The 18440-nt window shown below is 49.3% G+C and overlaps 6 protein-coding genes across 6 annotated transcripts in view; 4 read left to right on the top strand and 2 right to left on the bottom strand.

Moving 5' to 3' along the window:
- The window catches only part of CNC05500 (conserved hypothetical protein), a 5365-nt gene extending 3707 nt beyond the window's left edge, over positions 1-1658 (top strand). The window contains exons 5-9 of the mRNA XM_024656851.1: positions 1-704; positions 759-906; positions 964-1080; positions 1133-1246; positions 1300-1658. The exon at positions 1-704 is cut by the window's left edge and continues 77 nt beyond it. Coding sequence (XP_024512467.1) covers positions 1-704; positions 759-906; positions 964-1080; positions 1133-1246; positions 1300-1441 — 1225 coding nt within the window. The 3' untranslated portion in view covers positions 1442-1658. The remainder of the gene's footprint in view (positions 705-758; positions 907-963; positions 1081-1132; positions 1247-1299) is intronic.
- A 226-nt stretch (positions 1659-1884) lies between these two features.
- Positions 1885-4377, top strand: CNC05490 (Pex3p, putative). Its single transcript, XM_024656850.1, has 6 exons — positions 1885-2103; positions 2153-2573; positions 2632-2828; positions 2896-3504; positions 3578-3688; positions 3747-4377. The coding sequence occupies exons 1-6, from the start codon at positions 1949-1951 to the stop codon at positions 4156-4158; spliced, it is 1905 nt and encodes a 634-aa protein (XP_024512466.1). The 5' UTR covers positions 1885-1948; the 3' UTR covers positions 4159-4377.
- CNC05480 (X15341 cytochrome C oxidase subunit, putative) lies at positions 3935-5201 on the bottom strand. Its single transcript, XM_569750.2, has 4 exons — positions 5039-5201; positions 4792-4897; positions 4494-4593; positions 3935-4434 (listed from the first exon to the last, which is right to left on the bottom strand). Exons 1-4 carry the CDS (start codon positions 5154-5156, stop codon positions 4399-4401), a joined length of 360 nt encoding a protein of 119 aa, XP_569750.1. The 5' UTR covers positions 5157-5201; the 3' UTR covers positions 3935-4398.
- A 139-nt stretch (positions 5202-5340) lies between these two features.
- Positions 5341-8002, top strand: CNC05470 (conserved hypothetical protein). The gene is made up of 6 exons (XM_024656849.1): positions 5341-5611; positions 5664-5937; positions 5992-6250; positions 6303-6678; positions 6727-7364; positions 7415-8002. Exons 1-6 carry the CDS (start codon positions 5497-5499, stop codon positions 7904-7906), a joined length of 2154 nt encoding a protein of 717 aa, XP_024512588.1. The 5' UTR covers positions 5341-5496; the 3' UTR covers positions 7907-8002.
- Positions 8003-8390: 388 nt separating this feature from the next.
- On the top strand, positions 8391-16278 carry CNC05460 (3'-5' exoribonuclease, putative). Its single transcript, XM_024656848.1, has 8 exons — positions 8391-8864; positions 8940-9911; positions 9967-10506; positions 10560-10769; positions 10809-13754; positions 13803-15357; positions 15416-15778; positions 15831-16278. The coding sequence occupies exons 1-7, from the start codon at positions 8595-8597 to the stop codon at positions 15745-15747; spliced, it is 6825 nt and encodes a 2274-aa protein (XP_024512465.1). The 5' UTR covers positions 8391-8594; the 3' UTR covers positions 15748-15778; positions 15831-16278.
- A 317-nt stretch (positions 16279-16595) lies between these two features.
- CNC05450 (oxidoreductase, putative) lies at positions 16596-18322 on the bottom strand. The gene is made up of 11 exons (XM_024656847.1): positions 18210-18322; positions 18136-18152; positions 17839-18082; positions 17730-17776; positions 17662-17667; positions 17562-17597; positions 17452-17513; positions 17349-17396; positions 17091-17277; positions 16948-17022; positions 16596-16881 (listed from the first exon to the last, which is right to left on the bottom strand). The coding sequence occupies exons 1-11, from the start codon at positions 18242-18244 to the stop codon at positions 16823-16825; spliced, it is 816 nt and encodes a 271-aa protein (XP_024512464.1). The 5' UTR covers positions 18245-18322; the 3' UTR covers positions 16596-16822.
- Positions 18323-18440: the final 118 nt, after the last annotated feature.

The raw sequence follows: 18440 nt of genomic DNA, 5'->3' as shown, positions 1-18440 counted from the left end.
GTCTGAGGAGGCTCAAGCTGTTAGTGAAGTGCATCCTGCTCTCAAGAGTACCCTTGCGCAACGCATTACCCCACAGGCTCTGATGCAGCATGTCCTCCCTTTGCACAAATCAAACAACCCCCCTGCCACCTCATCCGCAAATCCTGTTATACCTCCTGTTGTACCTGTAGCCACCAACGAAGGTAGTGTCCCCGCGACAGTGTCTCCCAAGACTGGCACGTTGCGCTTGGCGCCATCTGGCTTGACTAAAGACGGAGCTGATCACACTGCCAACATCACCCCAGGACATTCTCAGCAATCCTCTCATGCTGATGGAATTGAAACTTCTCGTCCGAGTCCCAGTACCAGCCAAGCCTTCACCCTCCCCGCTGGGTATACCCCGTATCTTGAGAGCATTGATCAAGTTACAAAGTCGAATCTCACCCCCATGCGTCTTCCTGGTACACTCACAACGGAGGACTTTACTCGTGCTGTGGCGGTTGCTACCGTTAGTGCTCTCAGGCATCAAGGGTCAATTGTTGAGTCTGAAAGGAAGCGTAGACACGTGGTGGGTGAAGGTCCAGTGGGCGTGGAGCAGGGAGGGGGGGTAAGTAAAGAGGAAGAAGGGCATGAAAAAGGTGGTGGACATGAAGCGCCAAGCTGGACCAGAGGCGTCAGTGCTGGGGTTTTGCTGGGTTGTACCATGTTGTACGCTATTATTGCTGGTGAGTTATACTGTGAAATGTAGTTGACGAAGGGATTCTGACGATTATCTGCAGAGATCTTGGTGGACGTGGTAGACGTTGTGCTCCATGGATCCGGTATAGACGAAAAGTTTTTAGGTTTGACACTTTTTGCGCTAGTGCCCAACACGACAGAGTTCATGAACGCCATGTCATTTGCTCTCAATGGTAACATTGCTCTCAGGTCAGTTTATGACTTGCGGGATCAACCATTGCGCAGAAATACTAATGGTAATGATAGTATGGAAATCGGTTCCGCGTATGCTTTACAAGTGTGCCTGCTCCAAATACCGGCAATGGTGGCTTTCAGCGCATTGTATCAGCCGGAGAAGATGGGCGATGTCATCGATACATTCACGTAGGTCCAACCCCTCAGTTCACATAGCGTGCGGTATTAACGATCGCTAAAGCCTCATTTTCCCTCGTTGGGATGTGATCGCCATTATCCTTTCTATCTTCCTGCTCACTTACACCTATATCGAGGCAAGAAGTAACTACCATCGTGGCTCAATTTTGGTCCTTGCGTAGGTTTTTCACTCTAGTCAGTTACAATACCCGTCATTGACCGTCGTTATAGCTATATTGTACTCATCATGGGGTTCTACTACGCTCCTCCAAGGGCTCAAGACGATACCGACCATGACACCATCTTTGGACAGGAGAGTCTGGAAAGCTTTAACGCGGGCTGGACAACGGCATTGACGAAACTTTGGGTGTGATAAGCCTGTCGATGGATGTGATATGGAGACAGATGCAGTATGTGTGGAGAGATGAGAAGATTGTCGCCAAGTAGTGTGGAGATGCGGAACTGTCTTCTTGTGTAATATATACGCTTCATATAGACCGATCAATGATACATACGTATCTTATTTGATAGTACCAATTTATACAGTAATCGATAACGAAATAATCACGATGTGATAGCTACAATCCGGACAACCAAAGGGTGTATGACAAGTGCAGAGCATGAAGTGCAGAGCATGAAGGGAAAAGATGATAAATTTCTGCGCCGTCGCACCAATACTCCTCGCTGAAGGATCATATATCCCGATGGAGATCAACATTTCAGTCAATGAGGGGTATTACGTAATCTCAACCGGCCTCTTGAGTTTCCCGACGAGTGACTGAAATTGGATTGCACGCATCAGTCGCAATATTGTACTTCATTCAGTTCTTCACTTGAACAAGACGTTATTGTTGCATCTGATAACATCAGCCCTACCGACATGCCTCAAAGCCAGTCGTCGTGGCAGCGTCGCTTTAGGCGTCTCTTCTTTTTCGTCGGCACCGCGTCCACCTTTTATCTCTTGAGTTCATACCTCTTGGACCGTCTCAAGGAGAATCGTCTCCGTGCGATCAAGGAAAAGAGACATAAGGACCTGTGAGCATTTTCACATTGCGTCGTACTAATGGAGCTGATCCAGCTACAGGCTCAAAAACCACTTTACTTCTCTCATCTCGAGCATCTCCTTCACCCTCTATGCACTTTTGCCTACACTTCAGCCGCAGGTGTTCGAAGCTTACCCTGTGGAGAAGACCTCTCAGGCTATGCAAGGGACAGCTACTACATCAGCCTCATCAACCACTACAGGCTCGACCTCCAGTATCGGAACTAGCGAGCCACTGAATTCACTACATCTCTACGGACAAGGAAGTCAGGAGTTAGAACCGCCAAAAGAAGCAGTTGATAATCAAAGTCCCCAGTTCAGCCCTTCAGTCCCTTTGGTACTCACAGTAGATGAGAGCTGGGCCAGCGAGTTTCAGAAAAAAGATAATGCAGGTGCGGAAGCAGAGACGGAGAGTGGGATTATGGTTGGCGGTTCAGTCGGAATCCCAGAGATCGACGATGGGGTAAGCTATCAATTTGTAGTACAGAAAGAGGGACTCCTAACATTTAAATCCCCTTCAGTTGTCTTCCACTGTTTCGCAGCCTATCTCATTACCAGCTACCGACACAACCTCCGGCTCCCTTTCTCCACCCTCTGATATGTCATCATCCGCGCAGCTCGGTCCATCTCCTCCATTGCTGAGGGACCCCACTCCTTCTCCACCTGTTCTGACAAAGAGCAAAAAAGAGCTCTGGAAAGAGCTGAAGTTACAGAGTATGTACATTACCGTCTTCCTTCACGGCGAAAAGCCGTCAATTAACATGATATGTTCCAATTCTAGGTATTGCTCGAACGATTACAACCGCTTATCTGCTACCTATGCTCTATCTCCTCACCTCTTCCCAACTATCCATCCTCGCGCGGAACACTTACCTTAATGACCTCGCATCCGAGAACTCCCACGCCAAGGGAACCTCTAATCTTCGCGGAGTGCAAAGCCACGACAATGAGAACGAATATGATGAGGATGATGATTATCAGACTCCCAGACGTAACGTCTCAGAAGCTACTCTCACAGGACTTTCTGCCGAACGACCATTGAAGAAAGACAACAAAAAGGCTACTGGCTGGTTCTCTTCCTTCTCCGTTGAATCAATGGGCCTCACCGAGTTTGTCGAAAACCATGCTTCCTTCCTCCCCAATCCCGTTGACTATCTTCCTGGTACAATAACTTCGTACCTCCCTTCATTTCTATCTATCCGTCAGGGAGATGACCAGAAAAACCAGGCCCAGAGGATCGGTGAGGTTCAAGCTGCTGAGATGGCGAGGCAAAGGAGGATTGAGGAGGAAGAGGCTGAGAGGTTATTTTTGAGTTATTCGTGGTGGTTGTTGAATGAAGGTTGGAAAGGTGTGGCGGAAAGGGTTGACCGGGCTGTCGCAAAGGTGTTTGGATCGTAAGTGGTTTATATTAACTGCGAAGGATAAATGGAAGACGGAGGTTGATCATGTCTATTCACACTTACCCAGAATGTTACTCAAGAAGGAGTTGAGCTTGCACGATTGGGAAAAGGCGATCAAAGAGGTTCGGGCACAAGTGGAGATGGATGAAGCCGCAGAATCTGGACCAAAGTTGTTTGAGTCAGTATTTTGTTTTTCTTTCCTGTACGTAGCAGAGATTAATCAGGATAATTTTAAGCTTCACCCCGTTCCTCTTGCCCCTCAAGCCGCCAACATCTCTGCGAGCTCCTTTCCCACACAATCCCTCTGACCACTCTTCTCACCTTGTTTCGCTTTTTGACGAAACGCTTACTCATATTTGCTCCGCTGACGGACGCTATCTCTTGGAGAAAGGTATAGCCACATTGACTAAGAGCCTGATTAACAGTCTCAAGGAAGAATGCTACGCTCTTGAAGCAACTTCGCAATCGCAGAGCGGGTTTGAATTAGAAGGAAGAAAGAAGCGATTGGTGGAGTGTTTACCAGTGGTTAGTAGATGGGGTAAAAATATATGGGAGAGTGTGCCAGATAGCGGGGTGGAGGAAATGTTGGCTGTGTCAGAGTTTGAGGGCTTTGCAGCGATTATCTTTGGCGACTGGGCCGGAAAATAGGAGGGCAGAAGTTACGTGGTATACGGCGTTGTAGTGTAGTCTGCTGTTTACATAATTCCTCATGAGATTCAGTTTAGTCATCCCATCGGATTGCATTGAAATGAGAATAGATACATCTTTGGTAGCTATCGTCGCTTCAATTTTATACGCTGTGCCCGTTGTTCATTTCTTGACGTTTTAGCAAGATACTTATTAAGCATATGCATTCCTCTGATCAACAAACAAAGCTTTACAACCTGTTTACTCGGGGGGACCAGCGGGGATGTTAACCTTGGGCTACAAGCACAAGTCTGTTAGAGACATGTTTCTCTCATCTGCCAGCCAGCAAGACTCACGTTATAGAAGAGGGACTGCATACCCCAAGGGAAAGGCTTGGCTCGCATGTTCATGTAGGGGTAGACGGGCCTCTGGGAAAGGTCCTCGTCGCTGTGAGCACTGTGGGAAAGGGAAGTCAGTCGCTTTACCGGCCAGTGGTTGGGCGAATAATGCGTGGTGAGGTGATGTCTGTCTTCCGACTCTTTCCGTGCCTGTCATCCATGACGCGCCCTAATGTCCACTTCAAGCACTCTCTCGCACGAAGCATGCACCTCACCACCCCTTTTTCTATGCGGAGGAAAAAAGTATTATACTTACAGGTGCTCAGCGTGGGCGGCCTCAATCTTGTAAGTCCAGAGGCCACCGACGATGATACCGGGGATGCAGACGTAGAAAGAGATCTTTCGCCAGAGGTCAGTGGTCTCTGCAAAGTATGCGTTAGTACGTGCTCCTGTCCGTCCTCCACCTTATTCTACTCCCATCCCCACCGGTTCTCCTCACACTACGATCCCACTTTCCCATCCACGTCGCCTAGACTCTCCGAAATAGGCAGCAGTACACTCACCAGCAGCGTGAGCCCTGATGGCAGTCCTCTTGGCGACGAACTCGTTCTCACCGGCGGCAGCGGAGGTAGCGAAACCCCTAGCAGCGGGGCGGACAGCACGGGCAGCGAGTCGGAACATCGTTTGTTGTTTGTTGTGTGAGCGGTGAGTGGAGTCAAAGGTCAAAAGTCAAAAGGGAATGGATGATTATTACCGTCTCCAATTGGGCAGCGAGCGAGCCATCGAATCACATGCCCGTTTTCTTCCGCTAGAGGATGACTTACGTAAAGGAATTTGGGTTGTTGATGAGCTTAAACGGGCGCCCACGTAAGCACTCGCCACGTCAGAAGAAGGGAACGCGCCGGAAGAAGAAGCTGCTGCAGCAGCGACAAGTTGAGACCACGACAAGAGTGTTACTGCCACTACTACATCTCCATCCTCCTGCTAATACCACAGGGCACACTTCGCCTGCCTAGCTACGATGCCGGGCATATCCTATGACGAATCCGGCTCACTCGCAAGCTACTTCGGAGTCACCTGTCTTACTCTCGTTCTCATCCCCTGGACACTCTCGACGCTCAGGCCTAAAAAGACAAGTGCGTAGCATTTTGTCACTACTTGCAAAAATTATCGTTAACAACGCAATAGAGAAAGCACAGCCAATATGCCCCTGTACAGCATGTCAGCAGGCTCCTGCTCGTGTGGAAAAACTTCAGCGATCATCCCGTCGGTCAGCCGGTACCAAGCGTATCTTCCTCTTGCTCTCGGCATGGGTATTACTCGGTTACCTCGTGTACAGCTTAGCAACAGCCCCCAAGATACAGGGCGGTACGGTCTACAACCCTTTTGAGATCCTTGGATTGAGCAGCTCGGCGACTGAGAAGCAGATCAAGAAGCATTACAAGAAGTTGTCTTTGCAATTGTACGTATTCCATCATGTATCTTTGCAGTAAAGCTAATGACAATCCATGTATAGCCACCCTGACAAGCTCAAGCTTGCCGAAGGTCAAACCATGGAAGAAGCAGAGGAGAAATACATTGAACTTACCAAAGCGTACAAATCATTAACCGATGAAACGACTCGAGAAAATCTCGCCAAGTATGGTAATCCTGACGGACCTCAACAGAGAGAAGACAGGATTGCTATCCCTCAATGGATTGTTGAAGGATCAAACGGTGTCTGGGTCTTGGCTCTGTATGGGCTAGTCCTTGGTGGTGGTATTCCTTGGGTCGTTGTGAGTGCTTTGATAAAGTATGTCGTTTTGGGACGCACTAACAATGCATTAGGGTCGATGGTGGTTCACTCAACGTCGACTCACTCGAGATAACATTCTTAACGCCACTGCGGAACGCTTCTTCCATTCTCTTGCCGAAGACACTGACTTTACCAACCTCATCGCGCTTTTGGCTGGTTCCCTCGAAGTCGCCGCCGTTGTTGGTGGTAAGAAGGTCAGCAAGAAGACTAAAAAGGCCAAACAAAGTAAAGTTGAAGAGTTGGAAGCCAAGATCAATGAGATCAAAGAGCAGAACGGGATTGAGGAAGACCCTTTGATGAAGGTAACTAGCAGGGTGGGAGTGACGAGCGGTGCTGATAGGAGGGCGAGGGCGTTGATTTGGGCTCATCTGTTGAGGATTGATCTTGATGATGCAGAGATGCGCAATGGTCAGCTATCTAACAATCGTAAAACATCTCATGCTAACGTCATCGTAGACCAACTCGCCGTCTTGCGTGTCCTTCCTCCTTTGCTCAATGCTATCACCAACATTGCCCTTGCTCACAACTGGCTTTCCGTTTCTCTCAGATGTATTCAACTTCAACCCGCTCTTGTTCAGGCTATGCCTCCCTCTGTGTCTCCTCTCGCCCAACTTCCGGGCTTCGACTTTGAGAAAGGATTTGAGCAGCAGATCATCAAAAAGGCCGAGGGCGACAAATGGTTGGAGAAGTGGGTCAGGGTTAGGGAAGGATTTGATGAAGCTTTCAACGTGGCAAAGTACTGGCCGAGATTGGAAGTAATTGGTGCCGAATTCAAGGTGGATGACTCCAAGGTTGTCACACCTAGCTCTATCGTATCTCTCACCGCCAAGGTCCGATACGTTTACCCTACCACGGCTCTCTCCTCCAGGGCAAAACCTATTCCTATGCTTCCCAAGTCGGAACTGGCCAAGTTGGAAAAAGGAAAGGAGGAAAATGGAGAGGCGAAATCAATTGAGGACGTAAAGGAGGCAGTGAAGGAGGCAAGCGAGAAAGAGGAAAAGCCTACCGTGAAGGAAGTGCAAGAAAAGATTGTGAAAAACAAGGAGGCAAAAGAAGTGGTGAATGGCTTTGCCCACGCGCCTCGATGGCCCCAGGTAAATTACCCTTGCCACTTGACACTTAAATTGGCTGACATGTATCCCAGCTACGCAAGCCTCAATACTATTTCCTCTTGGGAGACACTAAGCTCAACAAAGTCATTGTGCCCCCTGTCAAAGTCACCGACATCCCCCTTCCTTCTCCTGATGGCACACCTTCAGAGCCCAAGGAAATTAGCTTGCAATTCCAAGCTCCTCCTCAAGTTAACTTGTACTCCTTTGTCGCACACTTGAGGAGCGACACCTACCTTGGTGAGGATGTTCAGGTGCCAATTATGCTCAAGGTGGAGGAGCCTCCATCGGAATCAGATTCTGATGCCGGTGACGACATTTCGGAGCCAGATGAGGATACGCTTGCTGGGCAGATGGCGATGATGAGGGGAGAGAATGTCAAACCATCCAAGGTGCATGGTGGAGAGTATGATAGTGAAGAAAGCAGTGATGATGTAGATGAAGCGAGTGACGACGAGAGTTCGAGCGACGATGAAGGGCCAACAAGGGCAAGGGCATATAATGAGGATAGTAGTGATAGCGATTAGAAGCACAAAAAACATCAACTTTCTCGTTGCATGGGGGCTACTATACGTATGGCAGTAGCGCACAATTTGATAGGTCTGTAGATCAGAGTTTCATGCATGATAAATACCATGTTGATAGAACGAGCCGGCCTTCTTCCTTCTTCTTATCGCTCACATCCGACACAGAGGGTGCAATGCTGGACCTCTTCGACGACATGCAGGGTGATTTAGACGCCTCCAATACATTAACAAAGAAGGAAAGACGCCTTGAATAGAAGGCAGGAGCGCGGTACGGACGTGATGCTTTTTTGTTACGCTGGCGACTTGGCTGCTGGAGAACGAAGACCAGAAGACAAACAGTTGAGGTTGTCGCGTCATCGGCGGAGAGTGCCACACAGCGTCTTTGGGTGAGGAGTGGATCGGCGTTTGCGAGGTAACGCCGGGTGGTTGTCGCTGGTTGAGTTTCGGTGGGCTAGCCTTGCTACTCACTCACGTAACTGCCACAGACGCCCGTCCATCCATACTCCTTCCTTCCTTCCTACCTACTCCCGTACTTCTTTTCCCCTGACCACTCTCGCCAGCCGGTACACGTCAACCACCATCATTCAATAACCCCGCGCAGGGATGGACATTTGATCCTTCCCTTCGAACAAGACTTACAGCAACATCCTCTCTTCCTCACTCTCTCTCATCCGACAATCACCAGCCCATGTCAATCCCTCCTCCCGGCCTGGGAGGCGGGGTCAGCAGAACAGGACCGCCTCCGGGATTTGGCGGCGGTGCGGCCCATTCTCCAGTTAGCGATGCGAGTGCGGCCACCATGGCGAGCAATGCCGGCGTTGCGGGAAGTGTTGGCGGGGGTGCCGGTCGAAGAGACGGTCAGGGCGGAACAGCAGTGATCGTTAGAGCACAGATTGTATTCTTGTTAACGACTTTTACGGAAGATAGCTTTGAAAAGGCCTCAGCTGAGATCAGGACGGTGAGTGTACAGCTCGCGTTTTGGATGACTGAGCGTGTCAATACATGTCACAGATAACTGATCTATAAACCGTAGCTTGCGTCTACCAATGGGCCGGAAATGTACCACCACTTTTTAAGGCGAGCGGTCGTGGTCGCCAACCCAATTATCCAAACTCTAATCCAGCATTCGAATCAATACAAGGATGACCCTGCCGCGCCTCCTCCTCAGATCCCTACTACGGGTCAAGCTGCGCTTGTATGGAGATTGCTCGTTACTGAAGCAGCTAGGGCAGCTAGGGATGTGCAGCTCGCGCCCCATTTCTCCTTCATCATGCTTTCCTCCTCCCCATCAACTCCTCTTCCTTTGCCCTCTCTTCGATTGTTCAACCTCCCTCCTGCGCTGCTCTTCTCTCTCTCAGCATACACACTTGCATCACCTCACGTTTTCCCGCAAAACCACGCGTCTTATCCTGTTTTCCATGCCATCCTCGCCCAGACCTTCCAGCCTACTATGGAGCTTCTACGATCGCCAGGTGTTCCATTCTGGATGATGAACATCCCTGGAAGAGAGCCCTTTACCGACGATTTGACTTTGCAGGAAGCCAGAACTTTGATCCTCGCGCTCTTCCCGAGGGCCCAGAGCCCTACCAGCGGCACCGCTTCTCGACCTGCTACACCTACCAACCCGACTTCGCCACATTCTTCTCCTCTCAACTCTCTTCAACGTGCGACCCTCCTCACTTCTCTCACCGTCAAGTTTTCGTCTCCCGCCATCATCCTTCAAACTTTATCAGCGTTATCCCCAGGTGGACCGCCTCGGTCGCCTGGCAGCATTCCCCTTGAAGACATCTTATTCGAGCTGGGTGAGAGTCTTACCCAAGATGAGGGCACTGTTGAGGCTGTTGTGCAGAGATGGTGGGTCTCTTGGTTGTTTGAGGGCTCCCCAGAAGATGTCAGGCGAAGAGTCACTGAAGAAGCGTGTCACGTTGTTCATGGTCTGTGTGAGGGATTGCCACTGGGGCGTGTCGTAGATCTGCACGGCGTGATCAAAGGAATGTCGGCGATCGTAAGTCCATTTCGTCTAGTTTGCGGAGTTGTAATTGATGAAAAATCATCTCTAGGATGCTATCTCCTGGCCTGATGTGGTTAAGTCATTTGACACTCCGATGACCATTGCGGCATATCCTTCCTCTATTCCCCTCCTTGTTTCCCTCATATGTCTTCCATCACAGGCGCCCGTTCCACCCATGGCTGGTCTTTTGCCAGCTCACCTAGAAGCACCCATGTGGGAAAACATTTCTTCACTTCTCTCTGTGTTGACGCACCTTACGAGCCTTGCGCCCGACGCGATGCCCATCTTCACTATGCCATCCGCTCCTCCACCTTCAGTCTACTCTCGTATCGTCGATCCTCCGCCTTCCGAGCAAGTGTGGAGCAAGGCTGCTCGTCAGCAGGCGAGAGATTTGCAGGGAGCCGGGTTGTGGAATACTTTGGGTTTGATCCAAGTATTGGTGCATGCGTGTGCTTTGGCAGAGATGGACCATAATTCAGACAGAGAAAGGGAAGAGAGGGCGGATATTGGCAGGAGAGCTACAGAGATTTTGGAGAAGGCAGCCAAATTGGCGCCAGAGTTGGTTTTGATTGCGCTAGAGAAGCTTCCAGTGAGTTTGAACGGGTTAGATGCTTTAAGTTCTTTTTGCTGACTTATTTGCAGAAACCTCTTCCCTCCCCCGTTGTCGTTCAACAGACTCGTCTTTTGGCGATGTACTTGTCAACTAAACCTAGCGATATCACGTCATCTGCCCTGGTATTCCATCAGATGTGGGAAATAAACCCTGAAAATCTTTTGTCGGTCTTGCTAGAGTTCTATGGGGAAGATGAAAACAATTTGGGAAGAATTGTGGAGATCGGTTCAGAGTTGAAGGTGAGTTAATTTATGTGACGGGCGCCGCTAACGCTGTAGATTCTTGGCAAACTTTTGGCTGTTCAGGATAATCTTCACTTTGTCCTCGATGTGGCCGCTTTGGCATCTAACAGAGAGTTGCTCAACTTGGAGCGATGGTTGGCGGATGGGATTGAGGTTAAGGGAGAAGAGTTCCTCGAGGCTATCTTTGACTTCGTTGAACATAAGATCCGTCTTGAGTTTGAGCATCAGCATCAACCCGAAAACGCGCCCCCTCTATTGTTCACTCTCGGTCCCACTGTATATTCTATCTTCATCCGTGTGGTTCGCAATGCTCCTAACCTCGCTCGTGAGGACATTGCTCGTTTCAAAAACCTTCGAACGGATATACTCATCCTTCACCCTCGTCTTCTCAACCTCCGACCGCATAGCAAGCAAGAGCAAGGTTTCTCTGAAGCCAAATTCGCGAAGGATGTTGTTGATAAGGTGGACAAAATCTATCAACGAATGTATGGTGGACAGCTCAAGTTGGATGACGTGGTGGAAGAGCTGAAAGCTTTCCAAAAGTCGGATGACAGCAAGGAGCAAGACATTTTTGCGCACGCACTTCACTCGCTCTTTGACGAGTACAAGTTTGTCAAGTCGTATCCTCCCAAGGAGTTGACCATGACTGGTCTCCTTTTCGGTGCCATCATTGACTATCGACTTGTCAAGGACACTCCGGCGTTTGTTGCGACACGATACGTCTTGGATGCTTGCAAGACTTCTCCCCATGAACCCTTGTACCAATTTGGTATCACCGCTTTGAGCGTGCTCCGTAACTCTCTTGTTGACTTTCCCGGTCTCTGTCGATCTCTTTTAGAGATTCCTGCTCTTCATGAGTCTCACCCTGTTCTAATCAATGACATTCAGCAAGCGTTGATCGAGAGGGAAGAGTTGGACCTTCAAGGAGGCGTCAAATTGGCGTTTCCTGCTCTCAAATTGCCTGTGCTTATTGAAGAGGGAGATGACGAGTTTAAAGAGCCAGAGACTGGGAAGAAAGACGCCATCATGTTCCACGTCAACCAGATCGCTCCTACCAATTACGAGGATAAGGCTAAAGCTTTGCTCGAGCTATTTGAAGACCAGTATTCTCGTTGGTTCGCGCACTACTTTATCGACGTCCGAGTCAGTCTTGAGCAGAATAGGCATGAGATCTACTTGCAGTTGCTTCAAAAGCTCGGCTCACCTCTTCTCGACCGACACATCCTCTGGGAGACGTACAGGAAAGCGAGAGAGTTGCTCAACTCGGAGGCAACGATTAACTCTGCTTCAGAACGAGCGGTTCTCAAAACGGTGGCCATGTGGTTGGGCCGTATCACTCTCGCTCAGAACAAGCCAATCAGGATGAAAGAGCTTTCCGTAAAGGATCTCTTAATCCAAGGTTACGACACCAAACGACTCATTGTTGCCATTCCCTTTGTCTGTAACTTGCTTGCTTCTTGCAGAGATTCAGCTGTCTTCCACCCGCCCAACCCTTGGTTGGTTGCTATTCTTAGACTTCTTTCCGAGTTTTACCACTTTGGTGAGCTTAGACTCAACATGAAGTTCGAAATCGAAGTTCTTTTCAGCAAGCTCGGTATCGAACTTGACTCCTTCGAGCCATCCAACCTCCTTCGCATGCACGTCCCACCACCCCCTGCTCAGCCCGAGATCCCCAACCGACTCGACCTCGAGCTTCAACGTGCCACAAGCGAACTTATGAATGGTTCTCAGCGACTTGGAGACTTGCCTGGCAACGAGGCGTATGCTCGCATCCAGCAGTTGCAGACTGAGCAAGCTGTACAAGCCGCTCAGGATGCGTTGGCGCGTCGCGTCGATGAGCTTATTGCTCAACTTCCCGAGTACCTCGTCTTCAACCAAGATTACCCCATCTTTACCGCTCCAACTCTCAAGCGTATCGTGCACCACTCAATCGACAGGGCCATTCGTGAAATCATTACTCCTGTTATCGAGCGTTCTGTCACCATTGCTGGTATCTCTTCTCGCGATTTGATTCAAAAAGATTTTGGTACCGAGCCGGATGCCATCAAGATGCGCCAGGCGGCTCACATGATGGTGCAGAACCTTGCCGGTAGCTTGGCTTTAGTGACGTGCAAAGAGCCGTTGCGTTCTAGCATGATTGCCAATGTCAAGTCCATGCTCGAACAGAACGGTTACACGGATGAGACCATGCCGGATGCGATGATTGCGGGTGTAGTAAATCAGAATTTGGATGTGGCATGCGCGGTGTTAAAGAAAGCCGCCATGGAAAAAGCAGCCAAGGATATTGATGTCAATCTTGCACCTCAATATGCCGCGCGAAAGGCCCACCAGAATTCGAGATCTACTGCTCCTTTCTGGGACAGTGCCTCTTTCGGTGTTGCCATCTCTCACACTGCTCTTCCCGACCCTCTCAAACTTCGTCCTGGCGGTCTTACCCCTCAGCAGTTCAGAGTGTATGAAGACTTTGGCGAGCCTACGAGGATGCTGTCATCTCATCCCGCTGCCAACGGCGATTATCTGTCCGCTAGCTATCAAAACCTTACTCTCAACGACGGACTCGTTCCTGCCGAAATCAAGACTGGCCCTTCGCCTCGTCACGGCTTTGTTCAAGACGTTGTTGAGGCTCCCGAAATTGTTGCGTCGCCCCGTGCTATCCCGCCTCAGACTAGCATTGATAAGTTCCACGAGGTTGCGGCTGAGATCCAGAAGATCGTCTCCCAGACCCATGTACCCAGCATTTCGGCCCTTCCTGCTGACCATGAGCTTCGAGATCTTATTCGAGGCATCGTTATTATTGCGAACCAGTCTGTGCACAGGGAGAACACAACTTTGGCGATTGCCCAAAAAGTTGTGCAGCTATTGTACAGGTCCACGGTACAGTTAGACCGGGAGGTGTATGTGTACTTGTTGCAGCAGTTGTGCGATTTGTCGGCGAAGGTGGACAAGGAAGTGAAGCAGTGGCTGATCTATGCGGAGGATGTGGTAAGTCATGTTTAGGTAATTTCTTTGATTAAGCTAACGTTTTTGCAGAGGAAACTGAATGTCCCTGTTACTGTAACTCTTCTTCGCGCTCAGTCCATCGGCGTGCAAGAGCTTGACGTTGCCCTTTCCCACATCATCATCCGGTCCTACCCCTCCGAAATCCTCGACTTCGTCACTCAACTCATCCGTGAATGCTCGGTGTCTGATATCGCATTCCTTCCTCGACAGGCTTTCTCTCATAGTCTAGCTTCGCTTCTTAAGGCTCAGGAAGATGGCCATGCTACTGCTCAAGTTGACTCATTGCTCGAAGAGCTTCGTGGCCCACGAGAGCCTCAGAGTAGCATCGAGGGTGATCATTCCAAGACTGTCATTGACAGCAAGCTTCAGGAGAGATTAGCTCACTACTTCTTGGAGTGGGTTCGAGTCTGCAGCTCTAGCAAGGATCCCGAAGTTCCTTTCGTGCCCTACATCACTTTCTTGCAAAAGGAGGGTATCCTCAGCGGTGAGGATGTGTCATCTGCATTTTACCGCACTGCTATCAATACCGCCGTCGATCTCGACACTGCCAAGCTTACCCCCGATGGCTCATCAAGATTTTACGGCGTAGATGCTTTGGCCAAACTCATTCTGTTCATCGTTAAAAACTACGGTGACAAGAGCGGAGCCAGCAGTGTTGGTAGAGCCGTCTACTATTACAACAAGATCATTACGATCATGTCGTACTCTCTCGTGCAAAGGCAACTTGCCATGGGTGATGCTTTCAACCAGCGACCTTGGGCCAGGTTTTTTACAAGTATGTTGAGCGAGTTGTCTACTATTGAGTATGACCTTCCTGAAACCTATATCGGCTGCTTGAAGCACCTTGCCAACAACCTCGGCATTACTCAGCCCACTTACGCTCCCCGTTTCGCATTCGGCTGGGTCTCAGTTATCTCCCACCGTCTTTTCATGCCTAAACTCCTCTCCACTCAAAGGGACGAAGGGTGGCCGGAGTTCCACCGATGCGTCATGTGGCTTCTTCGCTTCCTTGCGCCCTTCCTTCAGTCAGATGACATGACTCCCTCGTCAAGATCAATCTTCAAAGCTACTATCCGACTTCTCATGCTTCTTTTGCATGACTTCCCCGAGTTCCTCGTTGAGTTCTACCATACTCTCTCCACCGTCATCCCTCCCCACTGCACTCAAATGCGAAACATTGTCCTTTCTGCGTTCCCTCATTCCGAGGCTCCTCTCCCCGATTACTACAAGCGGCTTGATCAGCTTGTTGCGGAGATGCAGCGATTCCCCACCGTTCGCTCAGACTACATTGGCGCATTGGCCGACGGTAACGTCAAAGCCGCCGTCGACCAGTATGTCCGAACTGGCGTCCCTACTCTTCCTTCAATCGTGGCGGAGCTCAAGAACAGGATCGCGGTGAAGTCTTTGGGTCCTCAAGGCAGCACTGCTGTCACGTGGAACCACACATTGATGCACGCTTCAGTATTCTATCTTGGTACCACTGCGGTTGCTAGGACCTTCCAGCAAACGGGCGTTGCGAGCTTTGACCCGAAGACTCCTGAGGTGGCCGTGTTGGCTGGTTTAGCACATGCGTTTGACGGTGAAGGTGTGTTTTTTCTACATAAAATGTACAACTGTGTACTGTATACTGACGAACATAATAGGCCAGTACTATATGCTCAATGTGGTTGCTGATCAGCTTCGATACCCATCCGCTCATACTCTTTTCTTCATCCACTTCATGCTCTTCCTTTTCGGTACCAGTGTGCAACCCGAGCTTTCATCTACCATCCCCGAGCGTATCGCCCGTATCCTTCTCGAACGAACCATTGTCAAACGCCCTCATCCTTGGGGTCTACTTGTCACTTTCATCGAGTTGCTCGACAACGAGGCGTATGGGTTCTGGAAACAGCCATTTGTCAGGGCGCAGGATGAGGTGTTCAGACTCTTCGGCCAGGTGCGACAGTCTGTCGCGGCGCGCAGGGAATTGCAGTAAAAGGTTGAGACGTCCATCTATGGTCTTTAGGGTGAGTATCTTGTTTCAACCATATATGACTAAACACTGATCATTTTGCACAGATCATCTAATGTTCATTTTTCTTTCTTTTTCCGGGACGTCGTCTGCGCATACACCATTCTTAAGAGTCCCCAAAGCATATTCTCAGTTATTGACATCTGCGCGTATTTTTCTTTTCTTTTTTTCTCGGTCTATACAGTTCTCGTTTTCTCTATTCTCGAAATCAATGTTTGTCCTACTAGTAGAACCCCTTCTCCAAAAGCCAGTGAATATATATCATGGGTCTTGGTTTTAGTACATACAACAATTCCCCTTCATCTGTAGCCCTTTGCTAGCCCGGCGGAACACCAACGTTAATCTAGCGAATGGATAGGAAATGCATCACAAGAAAGTTACGAATATTCAGACTTGGGTCTATAGCTGGCGCCTTATAGTTGCTCGTGGAGAAGGGGGTGCAAGGTAGTTTGTATACTAGTCGAAGTATATATGCATAATGGTCTTCTTCATTATTATTACTTCTTCTAATAATAAACAGTCGGCGATGAGTGAGAGTCTTTGTTGTGACGAGCCAGATGAAAAAAAAGGAAGAAAAAAACCTCTGATACAACCATCGCTTCGCTCTTACCTTGATGCTACAAGACTTTCGGCCATCGCAGAATGAATGAATGAATAGGAGCTACACACAAGTCACAGAAAAGTTTGAAAATGGGAAATCTCTGGTAGCTCGAAAGATAGAAAGGGGTACGTCGTAGTAGCGGCACTCTTACGTACGTTATTGGTTTTTTTTTACAAGTATTGCACGCATGAAAGGGTCTTTTGGTCAACACTATCACTATGGGTTCCTTCAATCTGCAACCCTCGGCGGCGATAGCTGCAGAGTCAATACCACAACCATCAAAACATCGGTCAGTGTTCGAGGGCTTTCATCAACAGCACAAGAAGTCCTCCTCTCGGAATGGTAAAACAGTCCTAGTAATTGGTCACAGGAGGTTCAATTTTTGTTCTTTATTCTACTATGCACCAAATTTCCCACACTTAAACGAGACAGCCAATGCTATGATGATATCTTTCTGGCAATAATCTCCGCACTAGCCTGGGCATTAGGGAAAACCACTAAAGACAACTTTCAGTGGACCGACAAGCAATGGGTAGAAGATGGGGGGGGACATGGAAACTTACGCATTTCGGCGATCTGTACATGAGGAGGCCGAAGGGCACACCAGACGACTTCTTCGGCGATATCCTCAGCCAGCACTGATAGAACAAGGAAAGGCAATCAGATTTTGATACTTTGGCATTTCATAAAATTATCGTAAACTCACAAGGTTGCATCCCCTCATAAATCTTCTTGGCAGCAGCCTCGTCCCCCCTAAATCTTGTGACCGAAAAATTGGTCTCAACAAATCCGGGCGCGACCTCTGTCACTCGAATACCGGTAGCGACGACTTCTTTCATGAGGGTGCTGGTGAAGGATCTAACGGCGTGTTTGACAGCGCAGTAGACACCGCCCTAATGACATTGATGAAAGATTAGCTAAGGACTGCAACGATGGATTGATAAGGAAGATGATTACGACTTACCCCGGCATATGGCTCTCGGCCAGCAATAGAGCCAATGTTGATGATGTGCTATATAAGAAGAGATGAGCTATGAGGACGAAAGAAGGGTAGATTAAAGACGTACGCCAGTGTCGACCTTCTTCATCTCGTTCAAGAAGAGCTGGGTGATTTGCATGACGGAGATGACTATAAATATTGTTAGTATGAGTAAGAATGAAGGACTAGGAAACTTGCGGTTGGTGGAGATCATGGTGTCAATATCCGCAAGTGCTAACTACTTGTCAGTTACCGTTTCATTTTGTTGTCACATATCAGTCTATCATCATGAACATACAGATTTCTGCAAGAGAGGCCAGATAAATCAGCTTTGAATCAATGTATACAGTTCAACTTCAAACTTACCTCCAACTTTATCCTTGCCAATAGCACCACCCGCATTGTTGACCAAACTACCGTCAATGATAAGCCTCAGATCGCTATATTTCTTCGCTCATACCTTCACATCACTCACACATCAAAAGTCTCAAAGCCCTCCTTCTTAAGCGCAGGGATCAGATCGTCCACGGCCTTCCTATCATTCACATCGAGCGTCTTGATAAACACCTTGATGCCTTCAGCGCCTTCTTCCTTGCATTGCTGGGCAACTTTGTGGAGGGCATCTTGGCGACGAGCGAGGAGGATGACATTACATCCAGCTCGGGCAAAGAGAACGGCAGTGGCAGCGCCGATACCGCCCGAAGCGCCAGTAACGACGGCTGTGTGGACGCATTAGAGTTGGCCCAGATGGCATTTGTGCTTACGGACTTACCGGTCTTGCCTTGGAGACTGTGACGTGTCAGTAAGGGAAGGTGATGTCGATGGAGTCACAGTACTCGTACTCACCGTGTAGTGTTGAACAGCGGCTTTGAGGAGGGCATGGTTGTATATGGTTACACGTGAGGGCGAAGAGGGGGAGACCAGGTATATAAAGACAGTTGCGGAAGAGTTGCAGTCGGGCGATAAGGTGAAGGCGGTGCGCCGTGATAAAGGAAATCTCCCCCTCGCTAATCGCCAATGGCGAGAAGCCGTCGGACATGGCCGAATGGCCTATCTCCTCCGTCTGACCACCAAGCG

This window comes from Cryptococcus neoformans, assembly GCF_000091045.1.
Source record: "Cryptococcus neoformans var. neoformans JEC21 chromosome 3 sequence".
Lineage (NCBI taxonomy): Eukaryota > Fungi > Basidiomycota > Tremellomycetes > Tremellales > Cryptococcaceae > Cryptococcus > Cryptococcus deneoformans.
Note: the sequence above shows the minus strand (reverse complement) of the source record. Positions and strands in the feature narration are given on the sequence as shown.

Excerpts from the sequence above, each read along its gene's own strand:
- CNC05470 (XM_024656849.1), top strand. The coding sequence starts at position 5,497 with ATGCCGGGCATATCCTATGACGAATCCGGCTCACTCGCAAGCTACTTC. Across the intron at positions 6,251-6,302 it reads GTGGTATTCCTTGGGTCGTT|GGTCGATGGTGGTTCACTCA; the intron begins GTGAGTGCTTTG and ends ACAATGCATTAG. Across the intron at positions 6,679-6,726 it reads TGATGCAGAGATGCGCAATG|ACCAACTCGCCGTCTTGCGT; the intron begins GTCAGCTATCTA and ends ACGTCATCGTAG.
- CNC05460 (XM_024656848.1), top strand. The coding sequence starts at position 8,595 with ATGTCAATCCCTCCTCCCGGCCTGGGAGGCGGGGTCAGCAGAACAGGA. Across the intron at positions 13,755-13,802 it reads TGATCTATGCGGAGGATGTG|AGGAAACTGAATGTCCCTGT; the intron begins GTAAGTCATGTT and ends ACGTTTTTGCAG. Across the intron at positions 15,358-15,415 it reads ACATGCGTTTGACGGTGAAG|GCCAGTACTATATGCTCAAT; the intron begins GTGTGTTTTTTC and ends CGAACATAATAG.
- CNC05490 (XM_024656850.1), top strand. The coding sequence starts at position 1,949 with ATGCCTCAAAGCCAGTCGTCGTGGCAGCGTCGCTTTAGGCGTCTCTTC. Across the intron at positions 3,505-3,577 it reads GTCGCAAAGGTGTTTGGATC|AATGTTACTCAAGAAGGAGT; the intron begins GTAAGTGGTTTA and ends ACACTTACCCAG. Across the intron at positions 3,689-3,746 it reads TCTGGACCAAAGTTGTTTGA|CTTCACCCCGTTCCTCTTGC; the intron begins GTCAGTATTTTG and ends GATAATTTTAAG.
- CNC05450 (XM_024656847.1), bottom strand. The coding sequence starts at position 18,244 with ATGCCCTCCTCAAAGCCGCTGTTCAACACTACACG. Across the intron at positions 17,397-17,451 it reads TGAAGAAGGTCGACACTGGC|CACATCATCAACATTGGCTC; the intron begins GTACGTCTTTAA and ends CTTCTTATATAG. Across the intron at positions 16,882-16,947 it reads TGTACAGATCGCCGAAATGC|TGGTTTTCCCTAATGCCCAG; the intron begins GTAAGTTTCCAT and ends AGTTGTCTTTAG.
- CNC05480 (XM_569750.2), bottom strand. The coding sequence starts at position 5,156 with ATGTTCCGACTCGCTGCCCGTGCTGTCCGCCCCGCTGCTAGGGGTTTC. Across the intron at positions 4,594-4,791 it reads GCCGCCCACGCTGAGCACCT|TGCTCACAGCGACGAGGACC; the intron begins GTAAGTATAATA and ends CCTTTCCCACAG. Across the intron at positions 4,435-4,493 it reads TGCAGTCCCTCTTCTATAAC|CCCAAGGTTAACATCCCCGC; the intron begins GTGAGTCTTGCT and ends TTGTGCTTGTAG.